Below are 17,244 nucleotides of genomic sequence, written 5' to 3'. Positions count from 1 at the left end.
TGTACCCAGGCTTTTATTTAATGAGTAAGGAAGGAATGTTGAAAAAGACTTATCCAAAATAGAGAGACAAAGACAAAGATCTGAGAGAGATGCGAGGACACCTTGAGCATTTTATTGAGACTTAAAGTATGTGTGCAGGAGGAGAGTTTTTTTTCTTTTAAAACAAATATAGACCAATAAAAAAAATGAACAAGAAGAAAACGGCAACTGTTGGTGGACACAGAAAATGTGTAGCCAACAAAGAGAAGAGAAGAAAAGAAAAACAACAAAATGTCCAGATTGAATGCATCCATGTCACTCTGCAATGCTCCACCCGTCTGTTATTCTTACAGTAGAAATAGTTTTCCACTATGAGATGAGACAGTGCTCTGTTTAGTTACTGAAGCATGACACCTCATTAGTGTGGTGGCCGAACAAGCAGCCAGCTATGCCTCCCTCCTCTGCTGGGTCACGGCTGCTCTCCACCCACCCTTTAGTCAAAAAGCTCTTTTTGGGTGCCCATGTATATGTGATGGGCTTTCAGTGGGTACACAGCATTTTAGCAGGAAGCAACCGAAAATCAGTGTGAACAGAGCCATAATGAAGCACTGGGGTTTTTTCGTTTTTGTGCTGATTTTGCTGTGATGCTCAAATAAACCTTAGGTGGAAAAATACTCCTTAGATCACTAAGACAATGCAAGTGCAGCACAGGGCTCTCTCACTTTACTTGCTCCTCCTAATGCTCACGGCCACCAAACCTAATAACAACAGTGCTGCTGGCGCTGAATCACCTGGGTCCTATTAAAGTGGCTGCATCCTGTACTGCAGATAGATTAGTGCCTGGGTTGCACTAACAAGTCACACTGTCTACCATACTTAACAGTAAAAGATATTTGCCTTAGAAATAACAGTTGACTATGTTTGGTTGAGATATTCCCTTAAAATGAATTTTTCATCACAATATTACATTTCATTTGGATTAACTGTCAACCGAGTTTAAAGCCGAGCAGTAATTACACATAATGTTTTTACAGACGGCTCGTCGCTGCAGAAGTGGATGGGAGTATTAATGAAGCAGCAGAGCGCCCGAGCTGGAATTGTTTCTGTCGTTACTTTGAATAGAGTTTTAGTGAATAAGTGTGTCAGTATATTATTTGAACATCTCTAATTAACATTGTTGTACGTTGCAATTATACTGTATGTTATCCACTGCTTCCCTGTATCAATTCTAATTGCAGTTGCTGACAGTTTTATTGCCTTTGCTGCATCATTATTGGTGAGTAATGAAAGAAAAAAAAAGCACAAGTACAAACAAGATGATAGAAGGGCATGTACAGTACACACACACAAATACACACATACTGTAGGCCCTGCTGCATCCTTTACAGGACTTGTCCTTGGTGTAATAAACCCTTTCTCTGTCCTTTTGTGAGTCTCTGGCCAGCCCTGATAGAGCTTCGAGCCAAAATGGCCTCTCTCCCAGTTACAGTCTACACAAACAGTCCATGAGCCAAGTGTGCAAGTGCAATGTCTTTCACTGGCTCCGTGTGCCACCTCCTAGTTCTCCCCTGAAAAGCTTTGATTTCATTGCCAGTCATGACAACAACGTGGCGACATGCTACTTAACATCCTGTACATGCAGACTCAGGGTAAGAGATCAAAGATTTCCTGTGCATTTCAGGCTCATATGTTCAACATGGAGTTTAACAGCTGGATTTTGCTGGTCTGATATCAGTAAAGACGCCAGTGGACGTGCTTTGTACAGTAAAATCTCACTTCAAATAAACTCTACCATAGACTGAGGAGTTCATGTCTGATAAATAAAATCCAAGTTATGTAAATGATGGTCAGAAAATATCTTTGTTGGGCATTTTTGTTCTATTTTATGGATCATTATGTGAGTTCAACCTTGTTAATGAAAACTAAGCTTCAACTGGAAGGGATGAAGGGATCGTTCACATGGTTTACACAGAGTCAACATTGCATTACATCATCTTAAGTCTAACATGAATATTAATATCATTAGCCAGTGATAATGTGACACTGTTTCTGTAGTTACATCATTAATTGTTCAATTAGAAACCGTGTAAAAGAGACGTACACATATACATTCATGTGTTTGTCGCTCACAACAGAGCTCTGTAATTATGCCGCACTTACAGTATAGCTCTGGCACAGCTTGTGTTGGAAGGTACGTAGACAGCAGTGTGAGTCTGAGTGTGCGTGTGTGTACATGTATTTGTGTGATTGCACACAACTCACCCGGATTTTCTCCAGCTCTCCTCGATTGGCCGTCTGTTGTTTCTCCAGTCGTTCGCTCAGCTGGGAGCAGATCTATAGGAAGCAAAGACACAGTAGAAAACAGGGGATTGGTTCAGTAACGTGCTTTAACACTGTTTTCAACCTATCAACAATTCATCTACTGTGTGTGTCTCCCAGTCAGTATAACAATATCTGCTCTGCTGTCTGCTGCACTATTGCCTTACTGAAAATACATGAATCAATTTAACACAACTAAGTACTTTTAGGACGGCCCAGAGAATCCAGAAACATTTGTCAAGATTCATCTTTTCATAACCTATCAGTTAATAAGATGACCATATGGGTTTATGTAAAATATAACACAAAATGCAAATATTCAAGTAAAGAATAAGTAACACACTGACTTGCAACAATGTGATAAACACTTGGGTATTTTATTGTGGTAGAGACTGAATAAAATGGGACAAAATAACAGAAATCTGTAATGACATGTTAATTCAAACCAAATCCATGCCACTGCAGTTAAAACAGGTTTCAGAGACAAAGAGAGTAGTGCATTGTTCCACTGAGATGATGTTTTTTTTTTTTTACTGTCTGTTATGATTTCTGCCCATCCTGAATGAACATAACACTGCACAACGTCTAATGATTCCCATTCCCAGCTCCGTTCGTGGCTCTAGATAAATCGGTCTTTGTGGAGGAGACTTCATCCTCTTAACTCTAAGTCCATTAGTGATGTCATAAGGTCATGCTTTTTCCAGCAGAGTTCACAGGACGCACATGCACGAGTATGCATGAGTACGCATGTGCATTCTTGCATTATACAGTATAGAGTCTTTTCTTCTTCCCCTCTCCTGCTCAAACACCCTGATAAACACAAACACACACAAAACACAGCTCTAGCTTGCAGGTGAACCGAGATCAATGTGACATGAGTCATCCCTGCGGGTACATCAGGTCATCCCACCTCTCTGTAAACAGACGATCTCTCTATCTGCTCCCGCTCTTTGCAGCGTATACTGTCTATCTCTTCATCCTCCTCCCTTAGAGATCAATCCATACATCTATCAGTGTATCTTTAGCTGAGCAGATTTCCATCCGTCTCCTCCTACATGTCTTCTATGCTTTTTCTCCTGTCATCTTCTCCTTCTCACGCTATCAACTGCCATTACTCTCTACCTTTCCTCCTTCACTACAGATCTCTTATCCCTCTTGATGTTGCAGCTCTCTCTCCTGCTCTTTTACACATTTTCTGCTACACATTATACAGCGCATCTTTTTTACTTTATGAAGCTCTAACCTGAACTGCCTGGCCAGGGACCATTCTGTCCACAGCAGGCATTTTATTCACCTTCATTTCTGACACTACTGTGCTACATTCATAATGAACTCATTTTGAGCTTGTCTCTCATCCTCCACGATTAGGACCCATGGGCTATTTCTTTGTTTTCATGTGTTTCTTTTTTTCCATAAACAATCTCAGTCTTATTCCTTTTAACCATTTCATCTCAATAATTCATTGTGTCCAGATGTAACTTAACCGCCTGAGGCAAAGTTTGTTTACTTTGTCAATAATACATTTATCCAGTGCATATGCTTACAATGGGCACATTGTAAGCACATTTATAACAATATATAGAATTCAATGCTGAACAGTTAGTTGTAGAAATGTTGAGAATCATTTTTCCTCTAAAACAAACATAGTGCTAACAGGACCTTATAAACATAAACACTGGTGCATGTTGCTGTTACCTGGAAAGTTCCCGGCCACCCTGACTTTAACTCCACAGGCTCTGCTCTTACAACAGGGGTAACAATGCACACACTCAACAACTGTTTTTAGCTTCGCCATTAACAGACATTTCTCTGTCTGTGTGGGCTGGAGGGGCAATTAGCACACAGAGCTTTTTTTTTTTTTTTGGCTCTGATCCCACAAAAAGAAACTTGGCATTCACAGCCACTGAAAAAGGAAAATGCTATTTGAAGAATAATTTGAGTTATCTGGGTTGGAAAACAATGCAGGCTATTTTAGGGCATTCCTCAACTTGTCAATCTCAGAGGATTGAAAGCTACTGTCCTCCCTCTGCTCTCTCCTGCACAGACTTCTGTTCATTTCCAGCCTCTCTTCATCTATCACCCTCTTCCTCCCTGTCACAAAAAGGACTATTTTTTGAAGAAGCCCCATTTTCACACTTAGCTCTGCTCGGCTCCCAGCTGCATACTAGCAATCTGAAGGCTGCTTTCAACCAAAATACACACAAACACACACCCATCAAACCCTCTCTCCTCTACAATGGCTCTTGTCACCAGTTTTCAGGTCTGCTGTCAATTCCAATCCGTTGTAAATATTTTTAGACTCAGGTGAAGTTAAGGTCTGTTTCTAAATTAGTCTCTTGCTATTTCTGTCTGGTCGCACAGGGAGCGATACGAGCTGGATTGTTGCATAATGTCTCTGTGCTGATGGTAATAGTACTTGATCTGGAGGGGTTTATATTTAAGCATTAAGTGACAGGATGAGATCTGAAAGGACGAAAATCACCGTAAGAAGAATTCAGACACAGGACCTCAAAATATGCTCACAAACTCAGGCATCAAAGGCTCTGGGTTCAGCTCAGGGACGGTTTGTAAAATTAGATATTTCTGCTTCACAAACTAGATGAATGAGTGAAAACAGATCGCTCTTATACCAGCCTTAAATATTTATATCTAGTCTTGCCACAGTAATGGTTTGATCAGAGCTTCCTCAAAAATCCAGACTTCAGGATGAGCCACATAAATCTCACCAAAACAGACAAAAAAGTAATGCTACATAAAATAAACCAAACCAGTCATTGCGAGGTTGGTGCTGTATCTTATTAGTAATGACTGTTTGGCCTTGCAAAAATATGAAAGGATCAGACCAAGACGCTCAATACACATTCAATAAAAACAAAATGGCTTTGACCAAAAAATTGTGCAAGGAATGAATTAATGTTACAACAGCTGTCAGCTCACTTGATGGCTCGCTAGTGAGAGAACTAGGCTTAACGTTACCTACAATGGTGTTCAAGGAGACGTCAGTCAGCATCACATGTCACATGTGATGGAAATCTCAGGCCTATCACGTTTCATTCATTATCTCTCAAATTATCTCGTTATCTCTGGAAAACTGAGGAAAATTATCTCATTATCACGAGAAGATGGAGGAAAATTATCTTGTTATCACGAGAAAACGGAGGAAATAAAACATAATGTATGTATGACCCTTTAGGGCTCCCGTAATATTCAATTTGTGTGTGTGTTTCTGCAGTCTTATTAAATATCAAGTTGGTCACTGTATCTACTACATCTTTACATACATCTGGCCACACTCAAAGATGGACCCACAGGGTTACTGCACATTCATATCTGACCAGTAATTGCTAAACTACTTGTGCAGTTTTACTCTGTTTTGTGTGCACTTCCATCATTAATTAGCGAAGCTCCTCTGTTCAGTGCTTCTTCCAGATCAATGAGCAGCTTTCTGTTCATCTACTTTAGATTTTAAGGATCCTCATAAAATTCATTCTGTGCCAGAGATTATAATAAATTCAAAGAGTCTTTAAATCATTTGTGTCTAGTTAACTTATGGAAAACAGCAGCAAAGCTGCACAGAACTAGGAACCAATCTACACCTACAGTACTTCTATTTGTTTAAACTGGCTGCTAGTAGGATCTAGAATCAATTTTAAGATTTTATTTATTATCTTTAAATTCCATTATTCCTGGCCTGGCACCTCATTGTATTTTATCTGTTTTAGCTTCGTAAAATGCTCTATATATAGTTTGAAGTGAAAATCTTTAGACAGTCCTACAGTCCAGGTTTATAATGTATTAGGTATAATATTACTGTTATATTTATTCTTGTCTTCCTATTCATTCAGGCAGATTTTAGATTCATTTCATGATGTTCATTTTCATCATGGCTGGGGCTGGTGAGATGGGGGGAGGTTGTGCAGATTGTAAAAGGAGTTATGATGTTGGATCTGAAGTGAAACATCACACGTCAAAAAAACTGGGTGGGTCCACCACAGTTTCACTTCTCTGAAATATACTTGCAAGGAAAGAGTACTGTGTTATGAAATGCAAAGCCTATATATATGTGTGTGCGTGTGTGTGTATAAGCAAAGTGGAAGGAAACTTTTACATTTAAGTGTATCTAAAGTACAGGTTTCAGATACACAAGACATACCTGCTTATATTCTCCAATAATGGAGCCGTTCTTCTTAATCTCTGATTCCGATTTATCAAGCTCTCGTCTGCACATCTCCTTCAGCTGTGGATGCAAAGATAGAGTTAGGATGTTGCAGGGCAGAGACCAAGGACATGAGCTGAATCCGAAGCCCCAGAGACCGTGTGACTGCCATGAAATGTAAAGAAGACAGAGGAAGGTATTGGCAGATGTGACGCTCGGGGCAAAGTCACGCCCTCCACACAACCTCCATGCGAGCACATACATCACTGACAGCTCCCGACACACGGAAGACGACAGGAGGCATTTGGAGGACAGCACTGAACACACATGGGAACAGAGGGCAGCAGGTTTGTCCTCTGCCTCCGAGGGCTTTCTTCACTGAACTCAAGGAAATCAACATGTAAGACGACGTGACACTCTCTGACTTTGAAGGCTTTACTGGGGAGCGTACTGTATGTGTCTTATAGAAACAACATAATAATAAAGGAAGCAGGAACCAATTTATCCACATCAAAATAGGGAAATGGATTAAATTAGATTCTCCACCATACAGACAGAGTAAAAGTAGCTTGGCCGAGTTTAAAGAGAAAGTATTTAGAGAGGCAAACAGAGAGAATATGCAACTGGCAAACAGACACATAGAGACACACAAATACAGGGGCGAATAGATGAATTGAATCTTATTGCTGAAGGTCTGACAGGACAAAAATCAGATTCACATCATGGCTGTTTTTGTTAAGGTTTGGTCTTTACAGATATAATTTCTGACTTCTGGTTTGACTTCATCTGTGGCTCCAGTCTCAGCATGAGCATCAGCACCGCTACCTTAGAAAAATATACACCGCAGCCTTGTTTTAAAAGAACAGTATAATCGATCAACAGACAACAAAGCACTTACCATGAGTCTGCATGTTTTTATTCCCACCAAAATAAAACAGCAGGTGAACACACTGAATAACAATCCAGAGAAAGACATCTTACCAGTATAATCAGGTGTTGCTGTGTCTGGTTTGAATGAAAACATGCAGACAGTGACTCTGTCTGTCGGCTCCACGAGATAGACACTTCCATCTCACAGACAGAGACGCCTGGGAATGTGTTTTTCAATAGTCCTCCTGATACTTTCCTACTATCTGTAACCCTAACCTGGAGTTTAAAATACAACCCATATTTTAGACATCAGCTGGGTTTGGGAAGAGGTTTTCCTCAGCAGGTGGAGATTTAGGGTCTAACCTGAGCAGACTCTTCCTCCAGTCGCCTCTTCTCGTCCTCAGAGTCCACTAGTTTCTGTTTGGTCAGCAGCAACTCTTTATTCAGGGCATCTGCCTTTTCCTCTGCCTGAAACACATCAACACAAACACACACACACAAAATAACTCAATGTTCAAGGTCAGTGAAAGTTAGACTTGTCCTACTTTCCTCTTACTTTTCTCTCTAACACATTTTTTTTCTTTGGTGAAAGTCAAACTACACACACAAATGGACACTATGTTCTCTCCCACACACACACACACACACACACACACACACACACACACACACACACACACACACACACACACACACACACACACACACACACACTCACTAATACCATTTTGACACAGTGTAAATTTGACCTGAACATTTTTATCAAAATATTATTGAAATCACAATATGGCCAAATGCAATATCCTAATCACAGGAGCTGCAATGTCGTGATAACACTAAAATATGTCACAACATACCACTATTGTGCTGCTACAGAGATGTCCTGGCCTACATACCATATTTTGCTAACGTAAGGGAACATGTTTGTTTGGTATGGGCTTCAGCAAAAAATCACATCATCATCACTTTTGGATTTTTTGCAGTGCGAATAAAATCCAAAAATCTCTATCTCACTGAAATCATGAGTCATCACAATATCTGGCAAAGGAATTACACTGTTTTTGTATATCACTAAGCCCTTGTGTAAATTAAGGCTCAGTTAAAATAAAGTGTTTGCCACATATACATACAGTACAGTATGTGTTTCTATTGCACAAACACACAATTTCACTGTTTCAGTTCTTGCAAAATAAGTTGCCACATGAACCGTCTCCTCATAACAGTGACGAGTCAAATGTGTTAAACACTCTCGCTCACAAAACTTGCACAAAAGTATTATGTCTCTTTGGCTTACGTTGTCCAGGTCTTTGCGCAGAGCTATCTTGCTGCTGACTAACTCATGTGCCAGGTCGTCGTTCTCCTGCTCCAGACGCATGTTAGCTTCCTGCAGACGACGGTTTTCCCGCTGGATACAAGGAGAGAGAGATGGAAGAGGAGAGAGAGGTCAGAAGAAAAGGAAGGAAAGACAGATTGTTTAAAAACAACAGAGTGAAGCAGATCAAGACAGTGGGATAGAAAACCAGAAGAGCATATGAACGGAGAGAAGTGAAAAGGGCACGAAAGAGGAAGGACAGTGAAGAGATAGCCGGGCAGGGAAGAAGGAGTTAATCATGAAGAGTTGCGAATGAATGTGTAAGCATCTCTTCCTGGCTCTGAGGTGTCTAAAGCAAGGCAACAACATTACAGAATGAGATTGTGCAAGTGCAAAAGTTAACTGTGATCAGGTGAGAGCGTAATTGCACAGTGGGTCGTCTGTAATGTTTAACTAAGCATAACCTGGTTGTACATAATTAACAGCGACAGGCAGTTGTGTGTTAAAAAAAAAAACTGACACATGTGTACAGAACATTTTCCCAGCAGAAGAGTAAAGAGGAAGAAGTCTAGATATTATGAACTCTGGAGCTGTTCCTTCCTCTAAACACTATTAAACACCAGGGCAACATTTTTCTACATGTTTCTTCCTCCATTATTCACACGTTTTTCATTTCAGAGCAAATCTTCCTGCTTATCTACAGTGTCGAGCCTGTGACTCTGCAATAATGAGTCTAATATTGTGCAGTATATATGAAAACATACAAGTGAGTTTCTTCATGCTAAATGATCTACAGAGGATCCATAGGCTGATAAACCAATTATGCCATGATTTAATGGCTGGAGTATATAAAACACAAACATAAAAAACAAAACAAAACAAACAAAAAAAACAGATGTCTGATGTTTGCTTGCTGGGACCATTTTAAGAGCAAACTCAGAGGAACTCCAGTCGGTGTAACTGATGATCTTGTTCTGTATACAACCAGCCTGTTACCCTTGAGATGACGTATGGCCATGTACAATTAATGGCTTTTTCACTGCCTGGTACTTTGTCTTTCTGAAACAAGGACTGTCAAGGTCTATCGTAAATAAAATTGATATACTGTGAATATGGCGCTTGTTTTGACAGTTTTACATACAGCAACTTTGAATAAAAAATAAATAAATATATATATATATATATATACATGTACTGTATATTGACAGAGGAAAATTTAACACTGAAATACATCCTCATTTAGATTACAACAGTACTTTGTAATAGCAATGCATTACCTATATTTATGAGTTGCAGAGCTGTGAGATCAAATGTTACACTTTGGATTCAATAATAGGAAATAATAAATAGTGCTTGCCTTCCTCTCTCTTTCATCTTGCTGTGTTGCTGACATAATTGGTGCAACACTTTAAAAATAATGTGTTAAGAACACAGATACAAAAGGTTTCTGCTTTTGTCAGAACACGCACATTAGGGTTTTTAATTCTGATAGTGGGATCATGTCACCATATCTAATTTATGTTCATTTTGTGAAGAAGTCATTGAATTCACGCCCGACATCTCTACCTCGTATCTCTCGATGGGGGCCTCCTGCTGCTCTTGCTGCTCTCTGATGGTGTGGTACTCCTTCTCAAACTTCTTCAGCTTCTTCTGGCTGATCTGTTGGGCAGCAGGAGGGGGAGAAACGCCGTATTAAGAACAACCACAAATACACACATGGTGAAGAATGGCAATAAAAAACTAGCCCAGTGGTCTCTGGCTCCTTCACTTAAAGGCGGCTGCCAGAGGGAGGTCTTTACAATCATTTGTAAACAAAACCACAAGATTTATAATCCTTGTTGGACTGTGCTGCTCTTTACTCCTGCCCAGCAATTTGAATAAGATGTAATGGAACATATGCAGCGATTACTGCACAATTTACGGCTGTTTATTTCTGTCTGGCAAGCTGGTACACTGAGATATCGCTGTTTAAAGTGTAGGCAATCCAAAGCCTATTGTCACCTTATAGTTTTATAGAGACTGTCCAGGAAAGTCCTAGATGTAGCTTCTACATAACATTTTGAGCCTCCAGTCGAGGGGCCATTGTAGTGTCTAATGTCAGATTACATTGTATGATCACTTACAAACAATTCTTTTTGTGTTATTTTGCGGTTTTAGTTGGTAGGTGTAGTGAATTTTCAGTAGCTCACACTTTTTCACCATCTTGTTGTTGACCCAATGAACATTCAGTACAGAGAGTTCAGGTTCAGTGGTACACCTCAGATCGCCCAAAACAGCAAACAGTGTCCCATTTAAAAACCCTAACACACACCCACAGTCACATTCATCCCTACAGCTGCACTTTGCACACACACACACACTGCTTTTAGGCAGTCTCATCAACGGGCCTTTCACTACCCACCGCTGCATGCATTACATTGGCCTTTTTAAAAGACAGCTCCCATACAATGAAAACTATGTTCAGCAAAGAGAAAAAAAACACCAATGTCCACAAACTAAGACATGTTTGTGGTTTTGTGGATTTGAATGCATCTAGAAGCAGCTGCGACATCAAAGCGCTGTTGCTGCTGCATGTACGCCTGATTGCCTGCATGTGTATGCCACAATCTCAGGTTTAGTGTTAAACTACAGGATATCAGATGATCCAAATGTTCCCAGCTCTCATCACTTAATGATGCAGGCAGAACTGGGGCAGCATGGCCCACATGTTGTCCTACTGTGTGTATGTGTGTCTTAGTGTGAGCGCAATCACACATTCTGCTCTGTAAATGAAGAGAGAGAAAAAAAAGGAACAGGAAAAAGTACAGGAGGTGACTAAGGGCAGGACTTATCCATCTCCTTTCTCATCCTTTTTTCATCCTCTCTTCCTCGCAGCACTGACAGACAGCTGGGTCTCCAGGAGTAACTACTTAGAAAAGCAATTAGGAACCAAGCATCCACCTCTGTCAAGTACAGCCATAATTTATAGATGTAACATATCTCTCATCTTACGAGGCTTGGTTGGATCAATTATAAATTTACAAGAGACGTCACTATAGTTTCCTGTACACTTGGAACTAGAAGAGGCTTATTGTAAAACCACCTGCTCTCTCAGGTGAGTTGCTGATCATCCTCTTCTGGTCTGAAACAAAAATCTAGTACAACCCTCACTTCACTGCTGCCGCTCTGAAGTTTAGTGAGCCTGAGTGTTCACCAAACACACCTATATACAGGTCCATGTGTGCTAGGTAGAAAGTCAAGCACTGTGAGGCTTATGGAGACAGAAATGAAAACACTAAGGTAAACAAAAAATGTTGACAAGCAAAGAAAAAAAAGAAAGAACTGCAGGCGTTCATGATTTCCATTTTAATTCCCTGAACAATTTGCATATATCAGCTTAGCAAGTCAAGAGGTTGGCAGATAAGTGGACAAAGTAGGTGTAGCAACTACACACCGGAACAACACAAATAACCCTGGTATGACCCCCAGATTGTCTCCTGCATTAATTCTTTGACCCGACTGTCGTTTATGGATGTATTTTGCCTCACACTCACAAAAAAACTATTGAAATTTGAATTACCTTTGAGCACAATTATGAAGTAAATAGTCTCTTTCCTAATAACATCTAAGACTCACAAACAACCAACTACCATCATCACTGCGCTATAGTTTAGAAATAGATACACCATCTTAGTGATACCTTAACCTCCCTCCCACCTGTTTTTTCTCTACCTGAGACAGGATCGCTATCATCATGATTTTGCTTTGATGGTGATGAAGCAGGGGAGGAAGAAGTGAAAACCTCAGGGGCCACACACCAGGATGTTTGACCTTAATCTTTGGTATATAAATACAATATTTAAAAAAAAATATCCATGTAACTAATATAGCACCCCTTAAACTTCTTTTTTTTGCTCATCAAGATTTATATGTGTTAATTCTCAGGTCGGTCATTTAAATGCAATAATCCAAACTTTAATTTGTATTTTAAACAGCAGTATAAGATATACAGTATTGGGCACTGACTATGTACAGTATCTGGCAAATCAGAGCTAAAACTACAAGTAAACTTAGAGCACTGGGCAACCCAGAAAGATTTGTCGTCAGTCAATGAGGTTGCCAGTAATCTGGTCAGTAAATCCTGCTATAGTGACATCCAAGCTTTAGATTCAGATTAGCCTACCTCGACTCAGCTCCAACATTACAGTGCTCACTGAGGTCAATTTGTCAGATGACTTCTTGGAATTACTTTCTCTTGCCAAATAATGTGCTGCAAATAGCTTCTTAAAGCTGTATGAAGTAAAAGGTTCATACAGCTTTTATGTAACTACATGGTAGTATTTTATTCAAATGGTTGCAAAAAACCCTTCAAAACACAACCACTGCAAAGCGTAATAATTAAATAAAAGTCATTATTACTTTATTAGGTGATTATGTAATGATCTCAAACTAGCAGTAGTAGAAGTAGAAGTAGATTATGCTTCAACGGTATGTTTGCCTCTCGTCTGACAGGCTGATCAGTTTAAAAGTATCATATATATTGAGAACTGATACAGTTGAAATGAGTGCTCAAACACCCGTGGGACCACGCAGCTAGGCCAGTGGATTTTTCTCTGCTCACTGCGTGCCTCTCCTTGATGCCCGCCTCTCTAATGGCAAACCAAAGAGTTCACACCTCTCTCCGTGTGTGCTCCTTTACAGAGTTTGTGCTAATAAATATCTCTGCCCAAAGTTACCTTCAAAGAAGTCAGGCCCTCTAAACTAGGACAGACTGTTTAAAACAGGTCAGGACACAGGTGTGTGTGTGTGTGTGTTTAAGAGACATACAGACAGAAAGAGAGAAGCAAGTGTGAGTGCTTGGGGTTTGTGTGTGCACAGCATCTATTAAGCTTGTCTTAAGTTCAACAGTGACCCCTACTGGTATTTTAGTAGCACTGCTGAAGTAAAATAAAGGCTTTTGACCATAAAAAATATATCATCTCTCAATGGTACTCTAATGATTAATCAAGCTTTGGTGGTTTGATATGAAAGGTTTAACTTTGCAGTAATCCAGATCTATTACTGTTTGAAGTTTCTGAATATTTTGAAGACCATTAACTGTGGACACAGGGTTAGTAAAAGACTTTAATACAAACCTAAATCTTAAGTGTGTTTGTATGATGCATTTCACTGTGACAAGCTGCAGATACTGCATGGTCATAGTGCAATGAGACATTACTCTACTCTCCTCTGCACTCACCTTCATGCTACAGGCCAGTTCCATCAGTTTCTTTGCATTTTCCTCAGAGCGGTACCTCTTTGGAACCGGGACACGAAAGAATTTGAGTGCACCCTCGAAGTCTGTTTGGATCAGGTCGTCTTTTGATGTCTGAGGAAAAAAAGAACACAAAAATAAATAGAGCATCGATTCATCAAAACCAGACTAGTCTGGTGAGTAGATAACAATTTTCTTTATTCTAATTTGACACTGCGTATGATAAAAAGCAGGTTTGTGAGAAGTCAAGTCTTAAAATTATAATCGTTACAAAGATAGTTTTTCTTTGACTGAACTCTGGCTGTGAGGACACACACATCTTCAATGAAAACATGTGCCCTGCTCTCAGCACATAACAGTGGTGACACTCTGCCCGTATCTGCATCTGCTCACATGTGCTGACATGTAAAATCTTTCCAAAGATCAACTTTCTCCTGGCACATGTCGTGAGACTCTGTTTCTGCTCAGAGCTCTGGTTGTCACATACTGTGTGTGTGTGTGCCTGCGTGCGTGTATGTGTGTGTGTGTGTGTGTGTTCATTTTGGTGCAGACCAGCTTACCTTTAAAAGTGCCAAGGCTACATTGAAGATCACGCTGATGCCCTAAAAATAAAGAAAAGCTTTTTCATCCAAGGTGGAGTTAGTGTAGATTAAAAGAGATTAACAAAAAGTTTGCAGTGTAACTGATTTACTTGAATATTTTTGGGCAGCAACAGACACAAAATCCCCTCTAATGACAAAGATACTTTTGTAAATTCATTAAAAATAAAAGGAGAAATATCTAATGTGTTTACATAATCAGACCAATTATTTTACTGCTATGGTGGTTGATAACGCTAAGCCTGTACAAGCTTTGCATATTTTGTTATTTTGCTGTATTCTTCCTTGCAGATTATCTGTTAGTGCCGTCAGATCTTATGAGGGGAGGGACTTTAGGTCTCTCCAGAAACACTCCAGTTGTCTTGGCTTGGACCATCATGCTTTCACCACAGTTGGACACTCTGTGATTTGCAGCAGGTTTTTTCCTCTCTGTATATGAGACTGTCACTCACTTCCTAAAGCTTGAACAGTATCCCAGTTCTAGCTGCTGTGAATCATTAATGCATCATGCATCACCACAGTTAGCAATGGCTTTATTAGGGTGATTTATGGGACATGGTTTGCACTCAATATAGAGTTTGACATTCAGGCCAAGATGCTACTTCTCTCCCATCAGAAAAGAAATTATTTTCCCCAACTACTTTAAGTGGATCAACTTTTCCCAGAGTTTGGTCTGTCAGGCAGCTCTTGGAAAAGTCCCCATTGTTCCAAACTTTTCTTATGTCATATTTCCCTCACTTCAGGCTATGTTATTTAATCTCCTGGGGCCTTTTAGTGTTTGATTTTTCCAAAGCGAACAAATCACTCACTCAACTTCTAAAGAGCCATCACAGACAATCTAAAGGAACGGGATGTGTCTGAGCTACATTTGGAGCGACACATAAGATCCTTAATATACCTTTGTATTTCAGTTTTATTTGTTTTGTGTCATTTTCTTACGTCTAACAATGGGTTTCTTTTAGTCAATAGATAAATAAAATAGATATCAAAAATAAAAGGGAACAGGTTAAAAATCTGTACACAACAAAACTAAAGTTGTGTTGTCCTTTATTACCAACCTCACACAGTAGCAGGTCAATGATATGGAAGACCATGTAAAGAGGGAACTTGGCTGTGAAGAGGGTGAGGAACCACTGAGAGGCGTACATATGAGCCTCCAGGCCCACATTCAGGAAATGGTTGTAAAGGTCTGGTATGTATTCCTGTAAAAGACAGAGAGGAAAATGGTGACACGTGAAGATGAGAGGAAGACATAAAGAGACAGGGGCAAAGAAAGGGGACAATGAGGACAGAAGAGGGGTAGAGAGAGGTAGTTTAATAATTTAGGGGGGGGAAATGAACACAGAAAGAAAGAAGGAACGTGTCTGGGGAAAGGGAGGAGAGGGGCAAAGGAAACCACTGCTGTAGTGTATCAGAGAAAGCACTTCAGATCTACAAATGCAAAACACACACCTGCATGAGTCTCTCAAGTTGGAAGAATTTGCAATGGAGATCTTCAAAGTTCTGCTTGAAAAGGTCCCTGAGCCCATAATCAAACATGATCTTGACCAGCACACTGAAAGCTTGCTCCTCTGGCATCTGAAGGAGACCCAGACATTTAGTCATTAGTATCTCATGTCAGTTCATATTCCAATAATACCAGTTTTATACAGATTGTTGAGTCACATACTGTCAAATTAACTTATCATTGCTTTATTTATATAAGGCTGTAGCGCTTTAAAACACAAACAAAGGGAAACAGAACAAACTTCAAGCTTTTCTGCATAAATTGAGTTAAGCTGTTAAATAGTGCAATAAGATTCCTATGCACATGTCTGCAGTTGTGTACAGTATAAGGCTTTATGAGGACATAGACATGATTTCTCCACTAGGTGGCAGCGTTAACATGTCCTTGGACTGCGGATGTGCTTAAAAGCAAACCACTCTTAGGTGGAAGATGAACACAAACTAATCTTACATTATTTATAGATTTTAAAAAAACATCAGAATCCTGCAGATACAATATTTCATCTCAAATCGTCCTTATTTTGTGCAGTAAGAGTGCATCATACCTTTTGTATCTTAAACTACAAGGAAAAGCTGTATAAGACCTTCAAAATAAGCCCGGGATTTTTTTCAGCCTTGCAGCATGTCAAAAATACTCAGATGTCAAATGAAAACAAAACAGCTCCCCCCTGCTCTTGAAATTGTTTGAAAAGCTCGGATTTTTTGCTGGACCCTGCTGATATGTGAACTCACGTGCAGCAGCAGCACAGCAGCCAAGAAGGATTGTCCCTGGCAGTAGCCAATCTCCTCGTCGTAAACAGAGTAAGCCTGAAGGAGAAGGCAAGGGCAAACGGACACAGTCGGTAAATAAGTTTTACAGTCAATTCAAAAACTGATGAGGGAAATGAAATCACAATAAAATAACTTAATAGGAAGGCCAAATGTTTCGGTCTCCTTGGAAACCTGTAATTAGTATGACACAAGCCAAGAATTACAGAGATACTTTACACAGTGTTTCTGACATCAGAGTCAAATGATGCAATATAATGTGAAAAGAGAGACAGTTGGCACATCGTCCTAGGGCTAACACTGCAGTAAATACTTGATTTGGATGTGAGAGATAGAAAGATGTGTCCTTACTGCTCAAGCTCCACTGCATATGTGACACAGTTACTCACTCTAATCACCATCATATCAGTCAAATTACATTTGTGTAAATGCTTATTTTCGATAAGAAAAACCTTAGGTTGATGTATTTGATCACATGCTTTCATTGTGAAAGGCCTAGTTA

At 39.8% G+C, this 17,244-nt stretch overlaps 1 protein-coding gene across 2 annotated transcripts in view; it reads right to left on the bottom strand.

Annotated features, from left to right (window-relative positions):
* rabgap1 (RAB GTPase activating protein 1) overlaps nucleotides 1–17,244 on the bottom strand; it is a 74,340-nt gene that overhangs the window by 4,431 nt on the left and 52,665 nt on the right. For both annotated transcript variants that reach the window (XM_083983215.1, XM_083983216.1), the window contains 10 exons: nucleotides 16,707–16,781; nucleotides 15,921–16,046; nucleotides 15,527–15,670; nucleotides 14,430–14,471; nucleotides 13,855–13,983; nucleotides 10,203–10,295; nucleotides 8,619–8,729; nucleotides 7,688–7,792; nucleotides 6,452–6,535; nucleotides 2,242–2,313 (listed from right to left, as the gene is read on the bottom strand). In XM_083983215.1, coding sequence (XP_083839341.1) covers nucleotides 2,242–2,313; nucleotides 6,452–6,535; nucleotides 7,688–7,792; nucleotides 8,619–8,729; nucleotides 10,203–10,295; nucleotides 13,855–13,983; nucleotides 14,430–14,471; nucleotides 15,527–15,670; nucleotides 15,921–16,046; nucleotides 16,707–16,781 — 981 coding nt within the window. The remainder of the gene's footprint in view (nucleotides 1–2,241; nucleotides 2,314–6,451; nucleotides 6,536–7,687; nucleotides 7,793–8,618; nucleotides 8,730–10,202; nucleotides 10,296–13,854; nucleotides 13,984–14,429; nucleotides 14,472–15,526; nucleotides 15,671–15,920; nucleotides 16,047–16,706; nucleotides 16,782–17,244) is intronic.

Source organism: Trachurus trachurus, assembly GCF_905171665.1.
Source record: "Trachurus trachurus genome assembly, chromosome: 12".
NCBI classification, from domain to species: Eukaryota; Metazoa; Chordata; class Actinopteri; order Carangiformes; family Carangidae; genus Trachurus; species Trachurus trachurus.
Note: the sequence above shows the minus strand (reverse complement) of the source record. Positions and strands in the feature narration are given on the sequence as shown.